Here is a 27,464-nt window from a genome sequence, read left to right as displayed (position 1 = left end):
TATATGAATTTTACAATCAGTATACTCAACTCTGGAAACTGTTGGCAGTTTTGAACAGGTTGAAAAAAAATCCTGTTTCAAATAGTTTTTGGTTCTAGAATGACTTAAGAAAATCATAGGAACAACATAGTATGTCTAGAATGCCCCTTAAATTTGGCTTAAATGATGAGTGGAGTTTTTTATGAAAAAAATCTGAGAGCGACTAGTGTTCGATTATGAGACAGTTTTGTTAAAGAGGAAGTTAGTTAACCTTTTGGTATGTGAGATGTCCAATAAGTTTAATATTGATGTGTTACCATAGGGAGAACTTTATAGAGAGTTTATTGGATCTTGGATAAGGGGAACAGTGGTGGCATTGTTAGAGGGTTCTAAACCGTTCTTAGGCTTAAGGGAGGAACTTTAAAAGGTGAGTGGGAAAATCTAAAACCCTAGTTTTTATTTTCAGTAAAAGTTATGACAATCTCTCTATCAAGCATGATTATGTTTTTGTACATAATCTTTTGATTCTCTATGGAAATGAGTGATGATATGAATTATCGTGGAAATTGTTGATTGACATGAGAAGATTGAAGTTTTGATGAGTTTTGGGCAAGATTGGATGATTGTGCGAAAATTAGGATAAAATTGTCATTATGAATCATGTTTGGAAACTTGTATTTTCCCCCATGTTGCTATGATATTTAGGTTACATACGTGTTTCTATTATGAGAAATGACATGAGATTGGTGATAATTAATGTTTGTATAGCATGTGTCTGATAGATTTATTTGCTCTACCCAAACATGCAAGTCCGTTAGGTTGAGTTTACATATACGACCTGAATGATGTGAATCCCATTCGTTGGGTCTAATATATTTAATTGTTCTACCCATACGTTGTGAGTTCTGTTGGTATGAGTTTATATTACCCTGAATGATGCGAATCTCATTGGGTCTAACATATTTAATTGCTCTACCGAATGATGCGAGTTTCGTTGGTATAAGTTTACATATTACGGCCTGAACAATGCAAATTATGTTGGGTCTAACATATTTAATTGCTCTGCCCGAACGATGCGAATTCCGTTAGGTATGAAGTTTACATATTGGCCCATATGATGCAAGTTCCACTGGGTTTGACAGTTTTAGTGCCAACTGAGCAATGCGAATTCCGCTTGCCAAGATGATTTCTTTCCAGTTTTATTAGAAATGAGATGAGTTGCAAAATGTGTACGTTCATTTTGCCCTAAGTGTTTAATTGACCTATTAAGGTGAGTTTTTTTTTTTTTTTTTTTTTTTTTTTTTACAATTGATTGTTAATTGTGAATTTTTTTTAATAATGAGTTTGGTTTATTTGGCAAGTGTTTGCACAAGAGATGGAAAACTTTGGCTGTAATTGTTGATTTTAAACATGTTTACAACGTGTTTTATGATGAGAGGTTTGAGAACATATTTGAAAGCTTGCATTTTCATTCTTACATGACTTGAGATGTTATGAGGTCATTATGAACTTGTTGGAAATGATGAAATGCCCAGAATCTATGAAAAATATATGTTGATAGGAAGTTGAGTTGAGAATAATTTATGGCAATGTTTATTTCTAATAATGTATTAAGTGCTTTATAATTGTTTTCATTGTAAAGCACGACATGATTTATTATTCCCTTGAAAGTGTGGTTGGTCAATTTTAGAAAAGAATGTGATTATGCTACATGATTTATGTTGCCCCAATTTGCTTGATATTTGTTGAATTATATATTTTGCAATGAGCTTCACTCTGATTGGGCAAGTGGTTTGAATAAGGAAAAAATAAAACGAGTTGCTAAGGTTGAGAATGGTTTGGGTGAAGTACATGTTTATCCATTTTTATTACATATTGGAATGTCTCCAATATTTGCAAATGTTTATAGAAATGTTATTTCTAGCGAAGCATAAATGTCTACTGCATACCATCATTGGTTTTTAGGAATGTGTTTTACAAAAATACCCACTCACTGAGTATTTCAACTCACTTTTTTCAATTGTTTTTCCCCTTACCAGATCATCAGGAATATTGTGCTGAGAGGATCTCACTCAAGGTTGGGCCACTCGATACCATTTCATTTTGGGTGTGACATGACATGTTTTATTTACATTGTAGAATTAATGTTTTATGTCATATAATATTCTTGTGTAGTGTTTACAAATTATATGGAAAACCTGATGCCAAATAAATTTTGTATGTCTTTTTATGATGAAAGGAAATGAAGGAAAGTCCAAATAAATTTTGTATGTCTTTTTATGATGAAAGGAAATGAAGGAAAGTTTTTATAACATTTAAATTCAGAAATGGGTTTTGCAGTTTTCTTATATGATAGGTCTTGGCCGCCCGAGTCCCATGGGAGCACCCAGATCCTATGGGATAGGGAGGGTTGGGACGGGTCATGTTAATGAAGACCAAAGAAATGAAGATTCAAGTTTAGAGGTAAGCAGAGGGCACTTTTGTCATTTTCCAAAAAAACTTGATTTTGTTGCAACAAGGAATTTATTTCGCCATGGCGAAAAAGCTTTTGGAATTACTGGCATCTGGATTTCGCCATGGCAAACAAAAATTCTTGCCATGGCGAAACTGTGTTTTTTAAGAAAAAAAATTAAAACGCGTCGTTTTGGGTTGCTAGGTTTTCACCCAAAAGCGGAAACACTATATAAAGGAGTGAAAATTATTTTGATGGAGGTCACTCACTTTGGAGGCAAGAAACGTGGAGAGGAGAAGATAAGAGAAGATTCAACCAAATTGGAGAGATTTTCTTTACCTTTTGTTCTTGTTTCCATGATGAACTCAAATTTGTTTAGTTTATATAGTTTCAATTCATTTTCTATGTGGAACTAATTGTTTATCTAGGGTTTTCATGTAGCCTTGACAAAAATATTCAATACACATGATTTAATATAATTTTAGCGTTTATTTCATTGATTGAGTGTTTATTTCTATGCTTATTGTCTTTGGATGCTTGACATAAATGCGACCTAGGAGACCTAGATGGAATTCCACTAAGCTTAAGAGACTTTGAACTATTAAACTTTAATTTTTGGGTGCGGAAGGTTAATAGGAATAAGTGGGTGGCATAACCTGAGAAAGAGTGCTAAACAATTTAGGAAATTAGGTCTTCAATCAAAGAATTAGGAGCTTCGGTAGAAAAATCTATGTATTGGGTTGAAGTATCTTAGTGAAATCAAATACCCTAGAGTTTTGAACCATTTGTGAATCGTGTTAATATTGGGTTTTGTTTAATTTCTTTATTAATGGTTAATATTTGGTTAATTTGTATGTAGTTGTTAATATTGCATCAAACCAATTTTCTTTGCTTCAATTAGGTCTAAAACTAGATAAGTCGATAATTAATACGCTATTCTCGTGGGAACGATACTTTACTTCATCACTTTATTACTTCATGCGACTAGTGCATTCGCTAATATACATTTGAAATCACGTATCAATGACTTAGCTATAGACTTAGTCTTGTAGTCCTTGATAGATATGTTTTCTCAGTTCATATTAGATTTCAATAACAACAAAATGACTAAGACCCTTCCTAAACTCATCGATATGCTAGAGCCTGCGGCGCTAGATTTTGAGAAGTCTAATGGTGAGGTCAACAAAGATGGGAAGGTGGTTTGTTTCTACTATGGCAAGCTTGGCCATTGGAGGAAACACTACAAGACCTTCCTAGCAAGCAAGAAGAAGAATGCCTCTTCTTTGGGCCTTGTTTTGGAACTATCAAATTGTTATTATGTACCTTCAGTTTCGAAGAATAGTATTTCTATGTCTGTTTTGGACAATTTTGGATATCGTTTTATTATATCTAATGGAATGATGTCTTTTAGTTTAAATTGTATTAATTACGGAACTGTAAAATATATGTTCTAGATTTAAATAATAAAGAAATTTTCAATCTTGATAATAAGAAAGCCAAGCATGGTGATCTAAATCAAACATTTCTCTAAAATTGTAGGCTAGATCATGTTAATCAGACTCGTATTGTAAAACTCCACAAAGATGGAATTTTGGACCCATTTGATTTTCAATCTTATGAGGTATGCAAGTTGTCTTAGGCAAAAAGACCAAGTCGCCTTTCACTGGAGATAGTGAAAGATCTATAGAACTGTTAGACATCATTCATAGCGATGTATGTGGACAATTAACAGTTCAAACTAGAGGAGTATATTCATACTTCATCACTTTTATTGATGATTTCAGTAGATATGGTTATATCTATTTAATGACACATAAATCTGAATCTTTTGACAAGTTCATAGAATTCAGGAGTGAAGTACAAAATAAATTGGGCAAGAATATTAAAGCTATTCAGTCTTATCGAGGAGGAGACTATTTAAGCTCGAAGTTTGGAGAATACTTGAAAGTATGTGAGATAGTTTTACAACTCACACCTCCATACACATCTCAGTGTAATGGTGTATCTGAAAGGAGGAATCGAGTCTTACTTGATATAGTTTGTTCCATGATGAGTTTTTATGATCTACTTGTATCGTTCGGGGGTTATGCCTTGGAAGCTGCGATTCACACACTAAACCATGTGCCATCCAAATCTGTAAATAACACTCCATATGAACTATGGAATGGGTGAAAACCCAAATTGTCTTATTTGAGAATTTGGGGTTGTGAAGCTTATGTCAAGAAATTGACATCAAATAAGCATGCCCCAAAATCTGACAAATGCATATTTGTGAATTATCCTAAAGAAACCATGGGATACTTTTTCTACCATCTATAAGAGCAAAAAGTTTTTGTTCCTCGAACTAGGGTCTTCTTGGAGAAAGAATTTATTCAAAGAAGAACAAGTAAGAGAACGGTCAAACTCGATGAAGTTTAGACTCCATAAGATGCAACAGTCAAAGATGGGATGATGTACCACCTGATATGTAGGTACATCGTGATGAGGTTACTCCACATGTTATGGAACAAAGTGAACCACCTCAAACTACATTAGAGTCGCATAGATCTGTCAGAGTACGTCATGAGCTCGATAGATATGGTTTCCTCGTGACTCAGCATGACAACGTACTGGTATGATGATGCTGTATCGAATCTAGATTAAGCTAAATGACTAGAAGCCATGAAATCTGAAATAAACTTTATGTACCAAAATTAAGTATAGACTTTGCTAGATCTACTTGATGGGGTAAAACTCATAGGGTCTAAATGAATCTTTAAGAAGAAGACTGACATCGATAGTATCGTGCATACCTATAAAGCATGGCTGGTTGCTAAAGGTTTCAAACAAAAGCATGACATAGACTATGATGAAACTTTTCACCAATAGCAATGCTAAAGTCCATTCGAATTTCGCTTGCAATAGCTGCATACCACGATTATGGGATTTGGCGGATAGATGTCAAAACTGTTTTCCTATGTGGAAACCTTGTCGAGATGTTTATATGACACAACCTGATGGTTTCGTTCTTAAGGGAGAAACAGAAAAGGTATGTAAGTTGCAAAGGTCCATAAATGGACTTAAACAAGCTTCAAGGAGCTAGAATATTTGTTTTGACGAAGCCATCAAATAGTTTGGTTTCATAAAAAACGAAGATGAACCCTATGTGTATAAGAAGTTTAGTGGGAGCGTAGTAGTATTCCTAGTGTTGTATATTGACAACATTATACTGATTAGGAATGATATACCGAACTTGCAAATGGTAATGATTTGGTTATCCAACTACTTCTCCATGAAGGATTTAAGAGAACCAGCTTACATCCTTAGTATTAAGATCTATCAGGATAGATCAAGTAGGTTGCTTAGCCTAAGTCAAAGTACATATTTAGACAAGGCACTGGACAGATTTAGCATGGAAGAACCCAAGAAAAGATTTCTTCCAATGTCACATGACATTTATCTCACTAAGGACATTTGTCCTAAAATGCCAGAAGATAGAGATAAGATGAGTTGGATACCATATAAGTTCGCTATTGGATTCATCATGTATGTCATATTATGTACTAGGATTGACTTCTCATGTGCGTTAAGCATTTACAGTAGATATCAATCAGATCCAGGTGAGCATCATTGGACAGCTATTAAGAACATTCTTAAGTACCTGAAAAAGGACTAAGGATATGTTCTTGGTATATAGAAGAGAAGATGAACTCAATGTGAAAGGATAAAGTGATGTCAGTTCTCGGACTAACTAGGATGATTATTGATTACATTCAAGATTTGTCTTTTGTCTCAATGGAGCTGCAGTGAGCTGGAAAAACTCAAAGCAAAGTACTGTAGTTGATTCTACAACAGAGGCTAAGTACATAACATTGTCAGATGCAGCCAAAGAGACTATTTGGATCAAGAAGTTCGTCACGGTACTTGGTGTGGTTCCCATCATTATTGAACCAATAGAATTATTCTGTGACAAAAATGGAGCCATTGCACAAGCTAAAGAACCATGGTGTCATCATCTACCCAAACATATACCCAGACTATTCAATATGATCCGAGAAATTGTTTAGAGAGGAGATGTGCAAATTAGAAGAGTAACTACGAACAACAACGTAGCAGGCCCACTAATGAAGGCCCTATCACAGCAAAAGCATGATAGGTATTTAGCTTCATTCGGTATAAAATACATAAATGATTGGCTATAGGGTAACTGGGAGATTGTTAGAGTAGGTGTCCTAGAGCCAATCAATTTATTTTGATTGACTCTAATGTATCATGATTATATATATATGCCCTTAGAGTGGTAGAAACATGACGAGGGAATCAAATGTTTTAAGTATTGAATGTGAGGTCTCTATGAGAACATGTGGTGGCCATTCTACAAACGTCCATAGCCTCACTATTACTCTGACCTAGGGCACAAATAATACAGTAAGACTATCATAACATTGAACGACCCTACTGAAAGGTAGTGACAGGTCTCGCATGTTAAGGATGTTTGGTGACAACCTGGTGTAACACTTGAGTGTTTATTGGTTGCAAGTTCACTGGACTGACCTACCAGAGGATTCCGTGCAGATGGTAAACCCAGTGTCTATGGAACAAATTCTCTTATGGACGGTGGTACATTTGATCCTAAGACTTGAGATCATCATAGTATCGTGTGTATGTAGTGGTGTGGTTTGACACTAGCCTAGGGTAATCCTATTTAGGGTTATCACTACGGTGGTGATTGGCTACATCATGAAATATATCATGGCTATGGTGGATCAACAAATGATTCATCACTCCTGGTTATAGGAGTAGTTATCTCACCGCGCAGTTTGGTTATATGGCAACAACCATAAATCTATGACCACAATGGAATTGAGTTGTCGCTCAAATTTGATTTATTCTCGATCATTAGTTTGATAACCAAACACCAAATACATCAAGGGTATGATTTGAGGATGACACTATTACTATACCCCAGCCTTAACGAGATAATAGATGATAAAATGATTAGATTGCATGGTAACCATACCATAGGAAGGTATTAGTTCTTTGCTGATCTTTACTTGTTGGGTAGCCATGATGCGTTGCTAGAGGCCAATTTTGGTATGTGTGTAATGAGACGATTAATTGGTGGTTAATTACGATATTACTCACTACCAACATTAGGGAGCCTATGGGTCACAAACATAAAGAGAATTAAATTTGGAATGTATATTTAATCAAAGAAGGGTTAAAGGGTATTTTGGTCTTTTACAAAGAAAGGGTAATTCGGTAATTTTTTATGAATAATACTTTGGGTACTAATGGATGGGTATTAATCTGTGTACTAACTAAAGCATAGTACGGGTACTATACGCATAGTACAGGTACTATGCTTTAGTTAGTACACAGATTAGTACCCATCCATTAGTACCCATAGCATCACTCATTTTTTATAGGTTGTTGCCTATGTCTATTTATTATAGAATAAATAAAATTACCTAATTATTATATAATATATATTAATATTAATTGGTTGTAATTATATTGCCTTAATTAATATTAAATATATATTAATGAAATAAAATACCTAATTAGTTAATTAATATATTTAGTAATTAATTCTAAAATGAAACCTATTTAATTCTATTCTAAATTGGTTTACAATCAAAACCCATAGAATAGAATTGTATCCTATTTCAAGATGGAATGAGATTTTAAGTTGCACTAATAAGTCAACTAAAACTAGGTTTCAAAAAAAAAAAAAAAAAAAAAAAAAAAAATTCATTCACTCAAAGTTTAGAGAGAATTTTAAAAAGTTAACCCTAGCCACTCACTCCCTCTCTAACAACTGGTTTCCATCTTTGATTAATCCCTGTGATTCTTTGTGTGGATACTGCAGCGCAATTATGCACTTGAATCAAGTTGCAAAGAATTAAAGAGAAGACGCCTCTAAGCGAAAGTAAATATTTCAATCCTTGAATGGATACTAACTTGTAAAATAGTAAAATCACTACCCGGATCCTTAGGCTTAAGGTTTAATAAAAATTTAATTGTTATTCAACTGTGTTTTCGCTAATATTAAACCTTACACTGAAGTTTGCCCTAAAGACAATTTACTATCCGAAAAGTTTGAAAACGACAATTACCCACTTTCTATTAATATTTTTCTGTTAAGTTTAGTTGAAGAATGATAGGATAACAAATTCAAACTGGTCAAAGAGTAATTATGATATTTTACCCTATATATATATATATATATATATATATCTTCTTCTCATCACCATTGTTGATGCTGCCGTCAGTCGTTTGTTTCTGGTTCTTGCCAGATTATTCACCGGAATCAACAGAAAATTTTCCAAGATGCAAGAAGATGGGACGACTCGTACTAAGAGAAAGTGTGATAGGTGTGAAGAGGAAAGCTAGTGGTAAAAGAAGAGCAAGAATCAATAACAAGATAAACATAAATGGATATGGATGAATGTTTGCAACTTGGGGTTTCATTAATAGAAAGAAAATGAAAATATTTAGCAGGGGTGGGAAAAAAAGCCTCAAATCAATGGAGAAATGCATGGTTGTAAATGGTTATAATAGCAAAGACAAAAAGAGGAGCACTTACAGAACTGAAACTATATTTATAAGCACTATTTCTATTGCTGGTGATATTTGGACAAACAACTTAAGCATGCTTCTCCCTATTTATAGAATTAAGTCGCTCAATTTTATTCATCGAGGAAATTATAGAGAAAGTGTCATTGCATAAGGGTAATTGTCGAAGTTTGTTGGATTCTAGGGAAGAATTCGGCAAGAACCAGCAGCAAACAGTTGGCAGTGATGCCGGCAGTGGTGATGAGAAAAGGATGGGAGTAGGGTTTTTTTGTTTACATATAAGGGGTAAAATGACATAATTATCCTTTGACTGTTTTTGAACTTACTATCCTATCCTTCTTCAGTTAAACTTAATGGACAAATATTAACGAAAAGTGAATAATTGTCATTTTGAAACTTTTCAGATAGTAAATTGTCTTTAGGGTAAACTTTGTGTGGGAAGATGTCGTTCGGCCTATATATAAAGAATGATAGGTGTCTAGTTTTTAGGCCTATGTTATAGTTTTTTTTTTTGTATATAAAGGTTTATATGTTACAATATTTGATATGATATATAGCGTGTTTGTTTTTTATTATCAATGAAATGTGTCCATGAAAAATTATCATTAAAGTTATAGAGTCATTTCAAATAAGATTAGTATACCATTATTTATAAACCATATTATAAAAATTACAACTATATATGCTATACAAGATACAATAGTAGCGCTCTTATAAAAAATAAGTTTGTAACATTTAGAAAATGCAAGAAATACCATTAGTGGCGTATAGGAAATGAAAGTTTATTGCTTTATATGGACATGTTTCAGAAAACTTATAGTATTTTAAAAATCTTACGAAAAACTTATCTATAACATTTTAAGAATTTTACAAAAACACTAATATATAGAATTTATAGAATGTAACCATAAAATCATTGGTAGCTGTCAATAAATGCTATAATAAGCTCAACAATAGTATTTATTTATTTATTTATTTTTAATGCATGATCTGAAAGTGCATTCATAATTTTATAACAAAATAATTAGTAACAACTCTTCATAAATACTACTAAATTTTCATATTTTTAGTAACTTAAGTTATCATAAATTACTCATTAGTGTTCCGTTCACTTTTGGTAGCACTTATTGCATGTTATTATAGATCATCTTTTTTGTTGTAGTGTACAACTTTTAGCAATATTGGATATTAAGACTTGTATTTAATCTTTTATATATTTAAAATTAATTAATCAAAGTTAATAAACATATAATATATAAATATAATAAATAATCCAACAAGTAAAGTATTAAATTAGATCATCATCCCTTGAATTTCGTATAAAGGTAGATTAGAATAACATCCAAGGGGTACGTACAAGGGTTAGCTAGAAAAAGATTTAAAGGTTAACAAGTTAAAAAGTAAATGTATTACCTTATATATTTTGATGTTTGTTTAGTTAAGTATTATAAGGTAATATCAAACATCAAATGGGACTTACATGCTAGTATTAGCAACGAATATATAAGAAACAAATAAGTGTATGAAATACAAGAAAAGAAATAACTTTTTGATCTACAAAAATAAGGGAAGAGGATGAAAGACCGAGTCAGATAGAAAATGCTTAAGCTTCTCGATCTTGTTTAAAAGAATTCTATAACATCAATCACTACATGAGATTATTCCATTGCATTACGCAGTAACATACAAAAAAAAATTAAAAAAAAAAAGAATAGAGAGTTGGATCCTAATACATAATTCCTTAATTATACATATACAAAAATGCTCAAAAATCACAAGGACGCCTGATCCCAAAGTGATCAAATTAAGAGAAGAATTCATTTTACGTTTGGATCATAGACGACTTGTGGTTATAGTTATGTATATATAATGATTTGCAAGTTAATGAATGGAAGAACAGAATATTTATGAGTTATATATATTCTCTTCAAGCATCTTCAGCAAAAACATTGAGTATGAAATCTCGAAACCGCCTTGAATATTGCCTTGGATCAACAGCTGAAATTGAAGTGGGATCATAATGGAAAGATTTATATGCATGCTCCAGCTTCTTGGTAATGTCGTAATCTTGAAGTATGTCTATGATTCCAAAGAACATTATAACTTCGTAATATTCTCCAGTTGCTTCTCCTATCAGCTGAAATTCACATTCATTTCTTCTCACTGTTCTTTCCACAAGTGCTGGCATATTCACACCCAACCTAATACTAGCCCACCTGCAATACTTAGTGTAAAGTTAATATATTTCCTCCACTTTCATTTTATATTTTTTTCTTTTATTTTGGGAATAAACACTTCATACTTTGAGATAAAAAAGATCTCTAAACTTTGAGATTTTAATCTTTGATTTATATGCATCATTTATTTCAAAAAATAAACATTAAAATGAAGGACTTCAAATCTAATATTAGTACAATAGAGAATATATATATCAATTAGTTATTTATTTTTAATGGAATTAAAATGGGGTCTTTTTTAAGTGTTGAGATAAAATCTGAGGATTGATTTATAATTTATAAACAAAGACTTAAATTACCTTGCTGGGTCGAGGAGAAGTTGATCCATGTCTACTCTAGAAAGTCGAGGAATAACTGCTTCAGTACTCTCAGGATCAGCTGCAACAAATTAATAAATCATATCAAATAGATAAAAACTTGATCACATTAATACATTAAAGTATATAAAAATAATCAAAAAAATTATCCATTAACAGTCTTAAGGTGCGTTAAAAATAATAACCTGCAGGAGTTGGAGCTCCAGAAGGAATCAATTCCCCATGTACAGTAGTTTGTCTAAAGTGAAGACCTACTAGAAGACTATAGTCCATAATTCTCTCCTGCTCCAGAAACTCGCAATCTCTATCAATTTGTCTGAAGGAAGAAATAAAATAATAAAACCAAACTTAGTTAATTGTTTTGACAATGAGTTTATATAAAATTAATTAAGAAGAAAAGGGATGATGACCTGCAGAATTCTTGAAACCAAGACTTGTGTAGCCTAAATATGAAATTAAGATCAAGGTCTTTAAGAATAGTGTATTCATTAATTTCTGTATCGGGCTTGTCTGTTATGCGACCAAGGGAAGATCCTTTCAAGTCATAGCGTCTATGAATGGTATATTCTGAACAAAACAGATTCCCCATAATGATAAATCGTACCTGAATATATTACCAAAAAAAAAAAAAAAAAAATTGCTTAATCATATATAATAAATACATTTTAAAACAAAATATAGGTGATTAATAAATTAAGTAATTTTGTATAAAATATAGGTTATTACACTTGGAAGACGTTTATTTTAAAAACTAGAAGAAAAATGAAAGATTTTAAAATAAGTGTTTTACAATTGATAATAACAATAAAAATATTCACATATAATTTACCTTCCTCTGAATTGGGCCAGTTAACTTTACAGAGTGTAGACCAAAAAATTTGGTGACGAGAGTGCTCTCAAAGGCTCGAAAATGATTATAGTAGGCTGGAAGCATTCTTAAAAGGACCTGTATCATGATAAGAAAATGTGTAATAGGGATTGATTTTGGCTTAAATTACAAAAGAAGAACAGTTATATGATCAGGCAGCTCACTTTTAGTTCGGACTTCTTTATTGTTTTGATCATGTAGCGATCATCATTGGTCAAGTAAAAGAAGCTACCGCTTTTACCAGGAGATGAAAGCTCCCGCAGGGCATCGTTTCCACAAATAGATATCATGTAATCAGCTGGGTCCACCTTGAACAATTTTCTCAATGTCCTGAAAACCGTAATGTTGATTGTTGATTATCTCTAACATATATATTATCACCATTAAATATGTCTAATTAATTTTAAGATAAGGGGCTTACCTGAAGACTAATGGGCAGTAATCTTTCCATTTAAATTCACAGGATTGATGTGGTGGAGTGTGTTTAGTTCCCTCTGGTGGAAATTTTGTCCATACTTTTTCCTTTGGATCGAAAGCTGAGGCCTTTAAATCAAAGGATGCTGCTGGAGCAGGTCTTCCCACTGAATGCCTATCAAATCACTTCAACATATTTAATCCATAATAAATAAAAACATTGAAAGGCGAAACATATAAAAACTAAAGCGGTTCAACATATTTAATTATAGTAATGATATGATATTTTACAACTTGAATCCAATGGTATATATGTATAGTCATGTAAATTAACATCTAGAGAACTATTCTATAAAAGAAAAGAGAATTAATTAGAAAAGTTATGAGTACCTGATTCCAAGCTGCAAATTAAGCATAAGGTCATAATTTTTATGGCCTTTACTTATCGTATCTCCTTGTCTTTTTCCAGGCCTTGGTAATCTTATTGGCTCTAAAGTATTCCTAGTATGATCATTTTGATAATTAACATACAAATCACCATCTGAAACCCTCCCGGGTAAGGCATTTTTATCATCGCCATCCCACATTTGCATTCTATCAAGTGGCCTCTCCACACCCACACTTACCCTCCCATCAACTGAAACCCTCCTTGGCTTATCATGATCCCCTTTTGAAGAATGCCACACTGCCAATTTCTTTTGTGATGGCATCACTGAAACTTTTTCTCCATGGGAAATCCTACAATCCAATAAATCCACATTATAAATATTCTGAGGATCCCACTCTAAATTTCTCTCCAACCCGGATTCCGAAGGAAAATAATTCCCATTTTGTTCACTAGGATCCTTACTCCAATTTCCCACATAAAAACTCTCATCAGGCCATTTAAAAGTCCCATTTCCTTTTGGTGCACCATCTTCCCAAAAACCATCATATACATTCCCATTACTCCATACAAAAATCCCTTTCCCACAAATTAGTCCTTGTTTCCATTCACCAACATAAAAATTACCATTCTTCCAATGGTATTTCCCATGCCCTTCTTGAACTCCACATCGCCATTCACCATCATACCAATCTCCACTGGCATATCGTTTTACACCATGACCATGTTTCATGTTCATCAACCATTGCCCTTTATAAGTATCCCCGTTTGACCCAGTATATGTACCATTTCCATCCATAAATCCCATTTTAAATTCTCCCTCATAAGTAGCCCCTGATGGCCAACTAAACCTTCCTTTTCCCATTGTTTTCCCTTTATACCATTCTCCTACATACATGCATCCGTCCACCCACAAATATTTTCCTTGTCCATGAGGGAAATTATCGTACCACTGCCCCATATAGTAGTCTCCATTTGGCAAAATCTTTTCAACATTGTATGTCTCTGCAATTTTTTCTGTATACTCATGATCGTTTTCATCGTCGGCATGGGCCACGGATATCGTCCCAAAGATGCTGTTTGCGCGCTTTCTCGCGGCCTGTGTTTTTCGTATCGTGGCCTCCCATGCCTTCGCCATGCTGCTGCATTGATCTTTGCTCATTGTGCGAAATCTTGCTATTGACTTTTAACATGCCATATCAAGATCCAATCATTTTGGTAGTATCATAACATGGGATATTGGATGATAAATGTTAGAAGAATTTGAATAAAAGAAGAAAATATAACTTCAATAAAGCGATTACGGGGTTGTGAAGTAATGAAATTGTTGATAAAAATTTATCAAACAAATATGTTTCAAAATTGCAGCAACATGTAGCAATCAAACAATACGAAGAATTCAATTTTTCTCTCTCAATGTCTTTCTGTTCCCGTGGAAAAAAGCGAAAAGAGCGTCAAAAACTAAAGGAACATTAAAGCTGGAGTCAAATTTTTAAACACTATTTTTCAGTTTTAGAGGATTATGCTATTTTTACTGTGAAAGGATGAATATTTCACACAATTATCACGATGGGATCGGGACATGTGTCAATAATTAGTTAAATTTAATTTCATAATTCTCTCATGTCTTATTGTAATTTTTAAAAATAATAATGAAAAATAAGTATATCCAAAATAATATATTATTTCTTGATTAACAAAAAGTTGATGGCCCAAAAAGTCCGAGGAGCATTTTTCTGTTTCTTTTCTTCTTTTTTTTTTTTTTTTTTTTTTTTAATACATTTGAAATGCCTGACATTTGGAGGGATAAGCGAAATCAAGGCGTTGCACTTTTCCTATTCTTAGTGATTCCCTAACAAAAATGGATACATCTTTTGGTTTATATTTTTTTTTTTCCATTATTGTCTAATTGTCGTCCTAATTATGCTTAGTTCTTTTATAGATATATTCTATTCGGATCTTCAACATTAAATATATTTAGTGTGAAAATCAAAATTCAACTATCAATGAGTGCCCCATGTCAGGGTGAATGCACTGCACGATCAATAGATGTGACCTATTGTTATTTGAAACTAATTGTATTTATTAACTGTTATGTATAGGATATTCATGATAGATTATCAAAATTTTGATATTCATATTTTCATAGACAATGATCCACACTTGATTTGAACTCAGATTTGAGCTTTTAAAGGTTTATGATTTGTTTTTAAAGAATAAGAATATATTACACAAAAAAAATCTCAACCATAGATAAATATAAATGCACAAGTGTGTCATGAAATCCTTAAAAGTTCAGGTGAGCTCACATCAAGATAGGGTCCTGATCCATTTTCATCTTACTATAAAAAGTCTTATTAATATCCTTTAAAAGATGAGTGTTCATGTATTAACTTTTAATATTTACTTATATACATTTATGGTTGCATTTAGTTCGATGAATGTTTTATTGTTGAAAATGTAGGATTACCAATAAGATAGATTACCTTAAAAATTACTGGGAATGTTTAAGAAAATGTGTTTGGTTGAATTAGTGGGTATAAATAATTAAGATGTTTGATTGGGAAGAATAAAATATTATCGACAAAAGTTTTTACTAAATTGCCCTTCCTTTTTAATATCATAATAATAATAATGATATTATTATTATTATTTAAAAAATTACTTTTAACCCCCTATATTTGAGAAGTTAGCTAAAACACCCAACAAACAGTTTAACAAAATACCCCCAGCCACCTAAGACCACTGTCGACCACCACCGCCGAAAGCTGGTGACAGTCACCGAAACAGCACACGACCTGTGAGATTTGGCTGACTGTGCACCGTTTTGGCTATTTCTAACCAGATCGAAGGTCGAAAACAGGTAGGTTGTCATGGAGCTGGCTGTTCCAGCCAGATTGAAGGCCAAAAATAACCAAATCGTCGTGGATTTGGCAGAAAATGGCAACAAACAACTAGATTTGTTTTGGCTATTTTCGACCAAATCCACGGTAATTTGGCTATTTTTTGCCTTTGATATAGCCAAAAACAGCCAGATCAGCGGACGGTCGGCTAGATAATGCCGGTCGTGCATCGATCTAGCAACTATTGCTGGTGGGCGGCGGTGGTGGCTAGCAGCCAGCAATAGTCTTTGGTGGTTGGGGTATATTGTTAGCTTTTAATTTTTTTTGCAGCTGGGGTGTTTTAGCTAAATTTTCAAATGTAAGGGGTCTTGGTGATTGTTATTTGGTAGACATTTGAGGGCAATTAAATCCGAAATGGTTTTTATTTAAAGGCAAATTTGGTTAAAAATAAAAAAAAGATAACCCTGGTTAAAAAAGATTAACACCCATGGACTAGGTAATCTGATAACCCTCAAAATTACCTACAGTGTTCATTATTGAGAATGAAATATTCCCATAATCTTATATTACTGTCAAACCAAACAAAGGAATGTCTGGAATCAAAGATAGATAATAGGAGTTATCTGCCCACAGCCCTAACCAAACACAGCCTTTGAGTTATGTTATACATGGTTTATATGTTTGGATAGAGTTTCATACATAGAAGAGATCATAGATGGGATCCTTATTAATCTTTATTAAAAATTATTTGTGAAGTTGGATACTCCATTTAGTTTCATGACTTATCATGGTCATTAAGATGGAGATTATTTTAAACGTGTTAATGCATTTAAAATGCGTTAAACATGACTTAAAAGTAATACTTGTCTGATCAAACTATTTCCCTTGATTCCCTAAGTTTACTTAATTTATTTGCTAACTAGCAACGGATGGTGATATATTATCAATAGGATAACACTTACACACCTACGGAACGCAGAGCATCTAAAAGCTATGACCAGTGAGAGCTCTTGGGCGGATAACTAATTAAAGCCATTTCTTGATTTCCAATCACGTAATGAATAGCTTTAGTTAGAAGACCTATGTTTTTACTTTAGTTTTATTTGCTTGGTCTGTATTTACTTAGGCCAATGACGAGTACCACGGGCAACCACAATGTTAAAACTAGTCCCCGAAAATAAAGGCGGCCTTGAATAAATTGAGTAGCAAACTCTGGCCATAAATGAAGACCGAGACTAATTTAAAGGCCGAGAAACAAGGTCTAAGTCATACAACTATGAGTGGTTCTCGAGGTACAAACTACCTAACAATTTTTTTATTTATTTATTGATTTTTTTTTTCGGTGAAAGACGGCGAACCTAAAACAGAACAATTAAAGCATAAATGCTACGTCTAAACAAAGATTGCGAGATGAAAACATCCCTAAAACATCATTCCTAAGGAGTATATCAATACCAAAAGGAGCAGACTCAAGGATGTCAAGTCCAGGAAGGTTACCTAACAAATTTTTATATACAAACTAATGTGACACATTAATTATAAATATTAATTAGCATTTATTGAGTTGACTTTTTTGTACAAATTCATCCATTCACTTTGTAATACATCACTTTGTATAAATGATTTTATATAAAGAATTTGTACATATGTAATATTTAAGCCCTACTAATTTTTTAAGTAAGCTCGAAATTATTTAATATTTGTAAATTATAATTTTTTTTATTAATTGAAATTACTTACCCTCAAGTATACATAAACTTTCTTTTATCTATCCTTCTCTCTCAAATACAGTTAAAAGAGATTCTTAAACCAATAAAGAAACATAAGCAAAGTAATAAATTTGATTCAAAAACCAATGTAAAACAATGATATAAGAACGTTGGAAGCAATAAACTCTTCTTCATTCATTAGACATTGGCGTATTAATTGCTCCAAGCCTAGGAAATTGATTGGTTAATTAAATTGACAAAAGAGGAGAAACAACGGGGAAATTGATTGGTTAATTAATTTGACAAAAGAGGAGAAACAACGGGGAAATTGATAAGTTAATTAATTTAGCAAAGAGGAATTAAAATTGCAGTAGTTAAAAAATTATTTATGTCAAACAATCTAACATTCAATCGACAAAGAATTATTTTCTGCAACATCTACAAGTAAAGTGTGTATGGCCCAAAAATCATACTAGACATTGACAAGTCCAATAACTAAATACTCCCAGTGCTTTAGCCCAATTCTAGTTGGGCTTAAATCCATCTTGTGGATTGACCATCATATGGGATATCTCACTTTGTAAGAAGGTTCATTCTATGGACTGGTCCATTCTACAAGCTAGACCACACCACGAGTCAGCCTTCTCCATGAGCTGGGCTACTTTATGAGTTAGGTCTCTCTACGGTCAAGGCCACCCTACGAACTAAGTCAACTTATGTTTTGGGTCACTCCATGAGTTAGGTTTTCCTATAGATTAAGTTAAATTGAGCTCCAACCCATTAGCCCACGTTCATCCTAAAATAGGAATAAAAATCCTATCACCTTCCTAATTCATTCAAGATCTAGAATCTTACATGAATTAGTACTCTTAAACCGATAAAGGGAAGGAACAAGAGTTCCTTCCTAAGTTGAACTTTCATACCAAGTAAGACTCAAGCCTCCTTGTCTCACTATATAAACATGGGGTCAATCCTCTCATTATTCATTCAGAAATAGCCTAAAGCTTTAGCTCTTAAAGTTGTTGCTTTGAAGAATCATCGTCTCTCCCGTCGTAAAGCTTAGTTCTGACTAATTTTACCACCCTTAGCCTCCCTAAAGCTGTACTCCGATAACCCTTCCCACTCTCAACCCTCACTAAAATACATTCAACCGTGCTAGCCTATGGTAGACACCACATCGATGTCCCCCAAGCCTTCACGTTCATTCTTTCAATCCATTCGATTGTCAGTGACTCGCTTCTTACAAAATTTGTCCTTTTGAATCAACCGTAAATTTTACCATGCGAACGAATTGAATGAGCGATGATTGATAAAAAAATTTGGTTGGGTCTAGTTTGTTTTTTGAAAACCTATAACTAGTTTTTGTGGCTTTTTTTTTTTTTTTTTTTTTTTTTTTTTTATGTTTATGAAGTTTGAGCATAGCAAATGTTTCGCAAAATAAATTTTAAGCATATTAATGGGTGGTTTATGTAATTTCATTTCATTACAAAATTATAATTAATATGATCCTTACTTAACAAATTAGTGGAGCTTGAAAAACAACACTCATAAAATATTGAGTGGTGTTATTTGAGCCCCATCAAAATTATTTGTAAGCCCTAAAATAATAACTTTTATCAATGAAAATTATACATGTACTCACATTGCAAAAGTATATACCCTTATCTTCTTCCCCTCTCCATATAATTTTTAGAATTTCCAGTAACACTAAATGCTTTTAAAATTAAAAGATTAATTCAAACCAAAAAAAAAAAAAAAAAAAAAAATAGAGCTAATGAGCTTGATACATCTATTCACGTTCCAAAGAGGACTCTTTAAACTTATAATTTAACTAGTTCAGTACTTTACACAAACTAAAAACGTTACAATCTGGTAAGTAGGTTTCTCTTTTATAATAAATCAATAAATCTATAAACACATGTTTGGATTCGGCTATGAAATTTGAATGTCCAAGAAAATACAACTTTTGAAAACTCCAATTGCCATAAACTTTTATATTTGTTATGGGTATTTGATTTGAAAATTTTACAAAGATTTTGGTTTCTTCACTTTCGTTGCAGCCATAAAAATTGGACTTTTAGTTCAAGCACAATGCTCATGGAGTTCGATTAATTTAGAACTGCATGCATTCATGGGAAAATTTGAACCAAAAGAAAGTTGTGGCTCTCGGCTAAAAAATTATGTTAGAAATAATACAGAATAACATATATCCTAAAGTAATCCCAAGATCATAGTCACCCATTGCAATCACATTTATATATAAACGAACTACAATGAATTTACATAGCATAAATACCTCTTCTCCTTATCTCTGAAGCAATAAATTGAATCTGGAAGAAAACCACGAAAAATATTTCTCTTTTCCAATTTTAGAGAGAGAGAGCGTATTTTTCCTTTGCGTATTTTTGAGTAACAGTGAGTAACCTTTTCTAAAAGAAAAAACTTTCTTTTTATATGGGAGCGGTTCGTGAGAAACTGCCTTTGGCAATTTTCACTTCTCACGCCCCTTCATCATGGGTGGACTTATCCAAACAAGTAAAATGAAGAACTGGAACTTATCTAATATCTCCCATCACACATGATGAGACTATCTCTCTCTATGCTTCTTTAAGGTTCATACTTTAGTAAATATGTCATGTGACCATGCATACTTCGAGAGCACGTTAGTCATATATCTGTTAAGAATATATAACTTCTCGAATTGTGAAACTCAGGTTGTATGTTGTATGCAATACCCTAGATTACTTATCACATTTTTCTAACAATCTCAATTACAATAAATATCCGTTGTATTCATAATTATGTTCTGTCTTTACATAAAAGTAAAACATAATTGGTCGACCAATGAATACACATGATTATAGTGTGATAATTCAAAACCGTAATCTTCCTCTTTTCTCGATTCTTGTAATTTTCATTTAACTTGCTTTTTTAGAAATGTCCCAACAGATTGAATTTATCTTAATCCTTTGGTAACACTCTAAGATAGCAATCATTAAATGAGGTTTTCAAGAAACATAATAGAGTAATAAAGGTATTCTACGAGATTTTATTCTTAAAATCTCAAGGTCTCACATAATGTTAAAGTTGAGATTTTGACTTTCATTACCCCTTTGGTCAATGTTTTGCACATGTGGTATGAATCACATGCTATAGCATTTCCTCCTTTCCCATGGAGTGCATGTCTCTTTTCTTGTAAATGCTGTACATATTTTAGTTTAGACATACCTAATGTCTAACTTGAGTTCACTTTACATACTTTTAATTCATCAGAACTCTAATCTGGTAATTAGACAGCTCAATTGATATTTATCACTTATGGTCACATTTCATTATGACATTATTTTAATTCTATTTTTTAGGCGACGTTAACATTTTAATCGCTCTCTATTATCACCTATATAATAAGCTTAAAATCGTCTCATCTCCATTCCTACGAAGTAATGGAGGCGATTGCTGTGAGAAGGCCAATCTTTTAACTATCCCATGCTTTTCAAATAGAAATATATATAATTTCATAATATATATATATATATATATATATATATATATTATATATAATATATATATATAATATATACATATATATATATATATAATATATAATATATATATATATATATATTATATATACATATACATATACATATTATATATTATATACATATATATATATACATATACATATATATTATACATATACATATATATTAATATATATATATATTATATATATATAATATATATCATATATATATATATATATATATTATTATATACATATATATATATGTTATGTATATAATGTATAGTATATATATATATCTATATATATATTCTATATATATACATATATAGTTATGTATATATATATATATAATCATATACATATACAATATATTAATATATATATATGTATATATATAATATATATAATAATCTTATATACATATAACAATATTATATAATTATCTAATATATATATATATATATATTATATATCTTATATATATATACATATCTATATATATACATAATATGTAATAAATATATATATTTATACATAGATATATATATATAGTATATACATATATTATATTATATATAGATATAATATATATGATATATATGTATATATGATATGTATATGTAATGTACATATATACATATATGTATATATGTATATATTATTGACAATATTGTTATTTAATTGATAAGACAAATGTGAACAATTTTGGAAATCTCAAAGTATGAGTACATTCAACACCTACATAAGCCTAGAGATCTAACATGTCTATTGAAAGTATCTCTTGGTATAGGCTTTGTGAATGGATCCGCAACCATGTCATGCGTAGATATGTACTTCATGTTCACCTACTTTTGTCCACCAAGTCGCACCAAAATTATATTGATATCTATGTGTTTCGTTTTACCATGATATTTGAGATCCTAGTGTATGCTATTGCTGCTTGACTATCACAGTTTATTCTTACTGGTTCAATAGCAACCTTAATTATCCTAGATGATTCATGAACCGTCTTAACCAAACGGCTTCTTGCACTGCAGCTGAAAATGCTACAAACTCACCTCCATTGTAGATAAGGCTATACATGATTATTTCTTACTGCTCCAAGATATGGCCCCACCATTTAGTAAGAAAACATATCAAGAAGTAGATTTCTTTTCATCTAAATCTCCTCCCCAATTAGCACTGCGTGTAGCCTCTCAAGTGTAAATCATTTCCTTGATACATAATGAGTAATTAGCTGTCCCTTTTAGATACTTAAGATTCTCTTCACTGCTTTCCAATGTGCTTGTCCTGGGTCGGACTGGTACTACTTACCAACCCAACGGCATAACAGATGTTGGCTCTAGTGCACATCATGGCGTACATGAGACTTCCAACAGCACTTGTATAAGGAACATTCTTCATTTTTCCTTTTCTTGTGGAGTCTTCGGACACTTTACGACTTAAAGTCTTGCCTTTCACGATGGGTTGTCTATGGGTTTACAATCTTGCATATGAAATCGTTCAAGAATTTTCTTAATGTATGGTTCTTGTGAAAGAGATACTAATTTTCTTGAGCGATCTCTTGAAATCTTACTCCAAGAATATATGCAGCTTCACCCATATCTCTCATCTCAAATGAGATGATAACCATCCTTTGATTTCATTGACAAATCCCTTATCATTTCCAGCTATAAGTATATCATCAACTATAATGATAATATAACAAATTTGTTATCGGATCTCTTTGTATATACACAGTGATCTTCATCTTCATTTTGAAAACATACGACATTATCGCATTATGAAATCGATATATCACTGTCTTGAGGACTGCTTGAGGCCATAAATTGACTTTAAAAATCTACACACTTTGTGTTTTTGACCTTCTCTAATAAAACCTATTGGTTGGTCCATATAGATTTCTTCTTGTAATTCTCCATTAAGAAAAGCAGTCTTTACATCCATTTGATGCAATTCAAGATCCATCTAGCAACTATAGCTAGAATAAGTTGGATTGAGGTAAACCGCACAACAGGCGAAAAAGTTTCTTCATAATCTATTCCTTCTTGTTGTGTATACCCCTTCGCAACTAAGCGAGCTTTGTACTTAATACTGCTATCAGCTTTACGCTTGATTTTGAGAACCCACTTGTTCCCAATGGCTTTGCGTCCTTTTGGTAATCAACCAATTCCCATACTTGGTTTGATTTCATCGACTCCAATTCTTCTTCCATTGCTTTCATCCATTTTTTCTTAGAAGGGCAATTGATAGCCTCTTTTACATTCCTTGTCTCTTCGTCATCGTGGGAGTAACTAGAAAAATTCTCCTCAATCTCAAATCATCGCGTGGAACTTGTTTCTGTTTGATCGACGTATTGGAGATTGATTGGTGTTACTCCCACTTGGACCAGTTATCATAGTTGATCGCTAGTAGGGAATGATGGAGGATCTGAAACTGATTCATCAACTTCCATTTGCTCCCACTGGGATGTAGTATAACCAATTGATTGTCAGCAACATAATTGCCTTGGTCTTGTGTTTCATATAGAAACAAGTCTTTACCTATCTTGCCCTTCTTAAGAAATCGGTTTCTAAGAATGTGACATCTCGTGATTCAAACTTAGTGATGCTACCACTTTCTTGTTTTCCTATGAAGACGTATCCATTTGAATGTTCTGAGTATCTATGAATATATTTTCTTCCCCTTGGACCTAATTTTCCTATTTAGGGGAAGGATCATGAACATAAGTAGCACATCCCCATGGTTTTAGGAGCCTCAAATCGGGTTTTCGATTTGTCCATAACTCATATGGTATAGTAGTAATAGATTTGGATGGTACTCGATTGAGGATATATGTGGTAGTCAATAAGGCATCACCCCAAAAGGTGATGGGCAAGTTTGCTTGTGCCATCATAGACCTCGCCATCTCAAGTAGGGTTCTGTTTCTACGTTCTACAATGCCATTTTGTTGCGGAGTTCTTGGAATAGTTAATTGACATTCATTCCCATTTCATCACAAAAATTTATGAACTGTCAGATAATATTCATGACCTCGATCATTCGTAGAACTTTTATTTTTTTATCTATTGATTCTTAACTAAGTTTTTAAACTCTGAAAGCATTCTAAACTCTGATTTTTGAGAAATCAAGAAAACATAACCATATCGAGTGAAATCATCTGTAAATGTGATGAAATAAACAGTCCCATGTCTAGCCCTCACATTCTTGGACCACATATGTCAAAATGATTAGTTTGCAATGGAACTTCAGCTCTTATCGCTTTTCCAAATGGTTTTCTTGCCCTTTTTCCAGCTAGGCAATGTTCACAAGTAGTCAAGTCTACTTTTGTTAAGGATCCTAACAAGCCTTCTCTTGCTAGTTTATTCATTCGTTGTTGGCCAATATGGCCAAGCCTTGCAAGCGACACATTCATATCATCATTATGGAAGATGTAATAAAGGAAAAACAAATATTACTATAATTATAAGCAACGTCAAGTACTATGAAACCATCCGAAATATAACCACAACCTAGTATGTGTGTCCAAAATAAATGGACACAGTACTGGAAAAGTTTAAATTAAAACCAAGTTAAACAGTTCTAACATAGAAATCAAATTTCAACGAATATCGTGTGCAAATAACACGTCATGAGGTATAGGTTCGACCTCCACGCATGATCAATTTGCATGTGCCGACCCTTTAACTCCACTTTCGAATTGTTACCTACATATCCATTTGTTTCCTGTGGTATTCATCAAAATCCACAAAAGCACTCTTGTCTTTCGCTATGTGGTCTTGTCTGCTGAATTTACAGTCCACAAAGGATGAGATTCAGTTAGAAAAACAGAACTGGAAACATTATATAACTTACTTGTCCAACAAGTAATTTACCTTCTTCGGCTCGCTACAATCGCGAGCAAAATGTCCCTTGTTACCACAATTATAGCATTTCACCTGCCATATTTCTCTTCCTGGCAGGATGCTTTCCTTTTCCATGTTTAAAAAAACTTCCTCTTCTTCCCTTGAGCCTTATCAGAATTGCCTTTTCTTTGGGATCCACATTGGAATTTACGTTTAAATCCCTTCCCATCATGTGAACTGGAACCAGCCATATACACATCAGTATTGCCTTACTCGCATTAAGGCGATCTTCTTCTAGTTCCAAATGCGTATGACATCTTCTAAATTTCTGATGCCCTCATTGTGGATAATTGTATTTTCATATGTTCCTAATTTGAGGCAATGATCTTATGACTCTTGAACCTGTTGTTCATCTGTTAGGCATGACCTGCATCTCTCAACTCACTTATCATGTTTGACAAATGTCGTAAATGTACTCTCATAGTATGTTCAGGCTTCTTTTTATAGTGTCAAATGTAACGCCCCCTTGAGGTACGTTGTTATTGTTTCCTCTTTCGCCCTTAATCGAGTTGGTTTTTGTTATTATTGTTTGATTGAATGTTATGTTGAATGTTGCCTGAATTTTGGTTGAAAATAGAAGAATTTAGTGTACCAAGCTTCGCCGGGGCGAAGAAGAATCTTCGGCCGGCGAAGATGGGTTGAACCAAGGGTGAAACTCTCTGGACAGTTTCACCGCGGCGACAAGGTTTCTTCGCCGCGGCGACAGGCCGATTAAAATGTTGGTGAGTTTTAGAACATTTTCTTCCCCAAGGGCTATTTGACCCTTCTACCCTAATAGCAGGAAAAGTGGGGAGTGAATTGTAGGATTTTTCATGGAGAATATGTTATATGGGGTGAGTTTGTAATGAATCAAAGGATAGGATGGAATTTCCATAGAAGAATAAGGGCAAATGGGAATGAGTGTGTTTTATTTCTTTAAAAGGAATTAGAATCAAGAAACCCCTCATTTCTCTTCTTCTCAAACGCAACTTTCATTCTACTCCTCTCAACTTCTCTTTTCTTTTGATCAAGGATTTCCAAGGGATTTTGAGTGATTTGGGGTATAGAAAACAACCTAAGGCTTCCTAAGGTAAGGATTTCTCCTTATTGTTGTGATTTGTAGATTTTAGTTCATTTTGGTTTTTGAGGGTTTCATTCTTTGGTTAAGATTAGAGGGAAAGTCAAGCTTAGCAAGTGAAAGGAAGAATTTGTGAAGTCTCTCCATAACAAGGTAAGTAAAACCCAACCCAAGTTGAGATTTATGAAATTTCTTGATTAGGGCTTTATAGTAATGTGTATGTATGTGAATACATGTGATATGCCATGTATGGATGTATGAATAGAGATTTCTAAGCTTTGTGAATGTTTATATCTTGCAAATATGAGAAATGGGTTGTTGGATTGGCAAGGTAGTTGAGATGGAATTGAAGGGGTGTTATGGAACCCTTTTTGGAAGTGTGTTGTTTGAAGGTTATTATGACTTTGTGAAGGGGTTTTTCCCCATTTTGGATGGTTAGGAAAAGTTTTAGATTCATGGCTATGATAGAGTTTTTAGTGCACATGAGTTGTTTGATTGAAATGCCTAATAGAGAATTGAGTTGTGAGTAATGAACCTTATTTCTTGCAACATTGCATGTTGGCATTTCACAAGTCATTAGTAGAGATGAATCATCCATGTGCATTGTTATATGCATGACAGTGACCTAAGAAAGAGTAGGAAACTTTGTGTTTGAAATACCCTATGAGTAGAGAGCTTAGTGGGTAAAACCTCTAAGGGTAGAGAGCATTGAAAAATGCTACAATAGAATGAGTTAGAAGAGTAATATAGTTGGATGATGCTTTGTGATCATCACCCGACCGTTATGGAATCGGATGGATGCTTGGTGATCATCATCCGAATAGCCTTAGAGAGATGGGTCGATGCTTAGTGATCGTCACCCAATGAGTAATGAATGGGTAGATGCTTTGTGACCACTACCCGATTAGTTAAGGGATATCAGGTTGATGCTTGTGATCATCATCCAACGCTAGTAGAACGGTTGATGCTTTGTGATCATCACCCATATGACTAGAGACGGGTAAATGCTTGGTGATCATTACCCAAAATTCATGAGGAACGGGTAGGTGCTAGGTGATCTCCACCGATAGTTAGGAGGAACCGAGTTGGTGCTTGTGTGATCCTCACTCGGTAGTCACTAAAAGGGGTTTGTACTGTGTGATTCCCCACCATAGCCATAGAGAGTGAGATGGTGCTGTGTGAACGCCATCCGGCCGTACCTCCGGTAAGAT

The 27,464-nt window shown here is 33.1% G+C and overlaps 1 protein-coding gene and 1 long non-coding RNA gene across 2 annotated transcripts; one reads left to right on the top strand and one right to left on the bottom strand.

Moving 5' to 3' along the window:
• Nucleotides 1-2,022: 2,022 nt before the first annotated feature.
• Nucleotides 2,023-2,927, top strand: LOC116132390. Its single transcript, XR_004128399.1, has 2 exons — nucleotides 2,023-2,442; nucleotides 2,636-2,927. It is a non-coding gene; the product is annotated as an uncharacterized LOC116132390 (long non-coding RNA).
• A 7,989-nt stretch (nucleotides 2,928-10,916) lies between these two features.
• Nucleotides 10,917-14,372, bottom strand: LOC116132335 (phosphatidylinositol 4-phosphate 5-kinase 4-like). Its single transcript, XM_031417984.1, has 8 exons — nucleotides 13,216-14,372; nucleotides 12,833-13,000; nucleotides 12,576-12,741; nucleotides 12,373-12,489; nucleotides 11,954-12,147; nucleotides 11,729-11,859; nucleotides 11,526-11,604; nucleotides 10,917-11,205 (listed from the first exon to the last, which is right to left on the bottom strand). Exons 1-8 carry the CDS (start codon nucleotides 14,370-14,372, stop codon nucleotides 10,917-10,919), a joined length of 2,301 nt encoding a protein of 766 aa, XP_031273844.1.
• Between the last annotated feature and the right edge of the window lie 13,092 nt (nucleotides 14,373-27,464).

This window comes from Pistacia vera, unplaced genomic scaffold (genome assembly GCF_008641045.1).
Source record: "Pistacia vera cultivar Batoury unplaced genomic scaffold, PisVer_v2 Contig250, whole genome shotgun sequence".
Classification (NCBI taxonomy): domain Eukaryota; kingdom Viridiplantae; phylum Streptophyta; class Magnoliopsida; order Sapindales; family Anacardiaceae; genus Pistacia; species Pistacia vera.
Note: the sequence above shows the minus strand (reverse complement) of the source record. Positions and strands in the feature narration are given on the sequence as shown.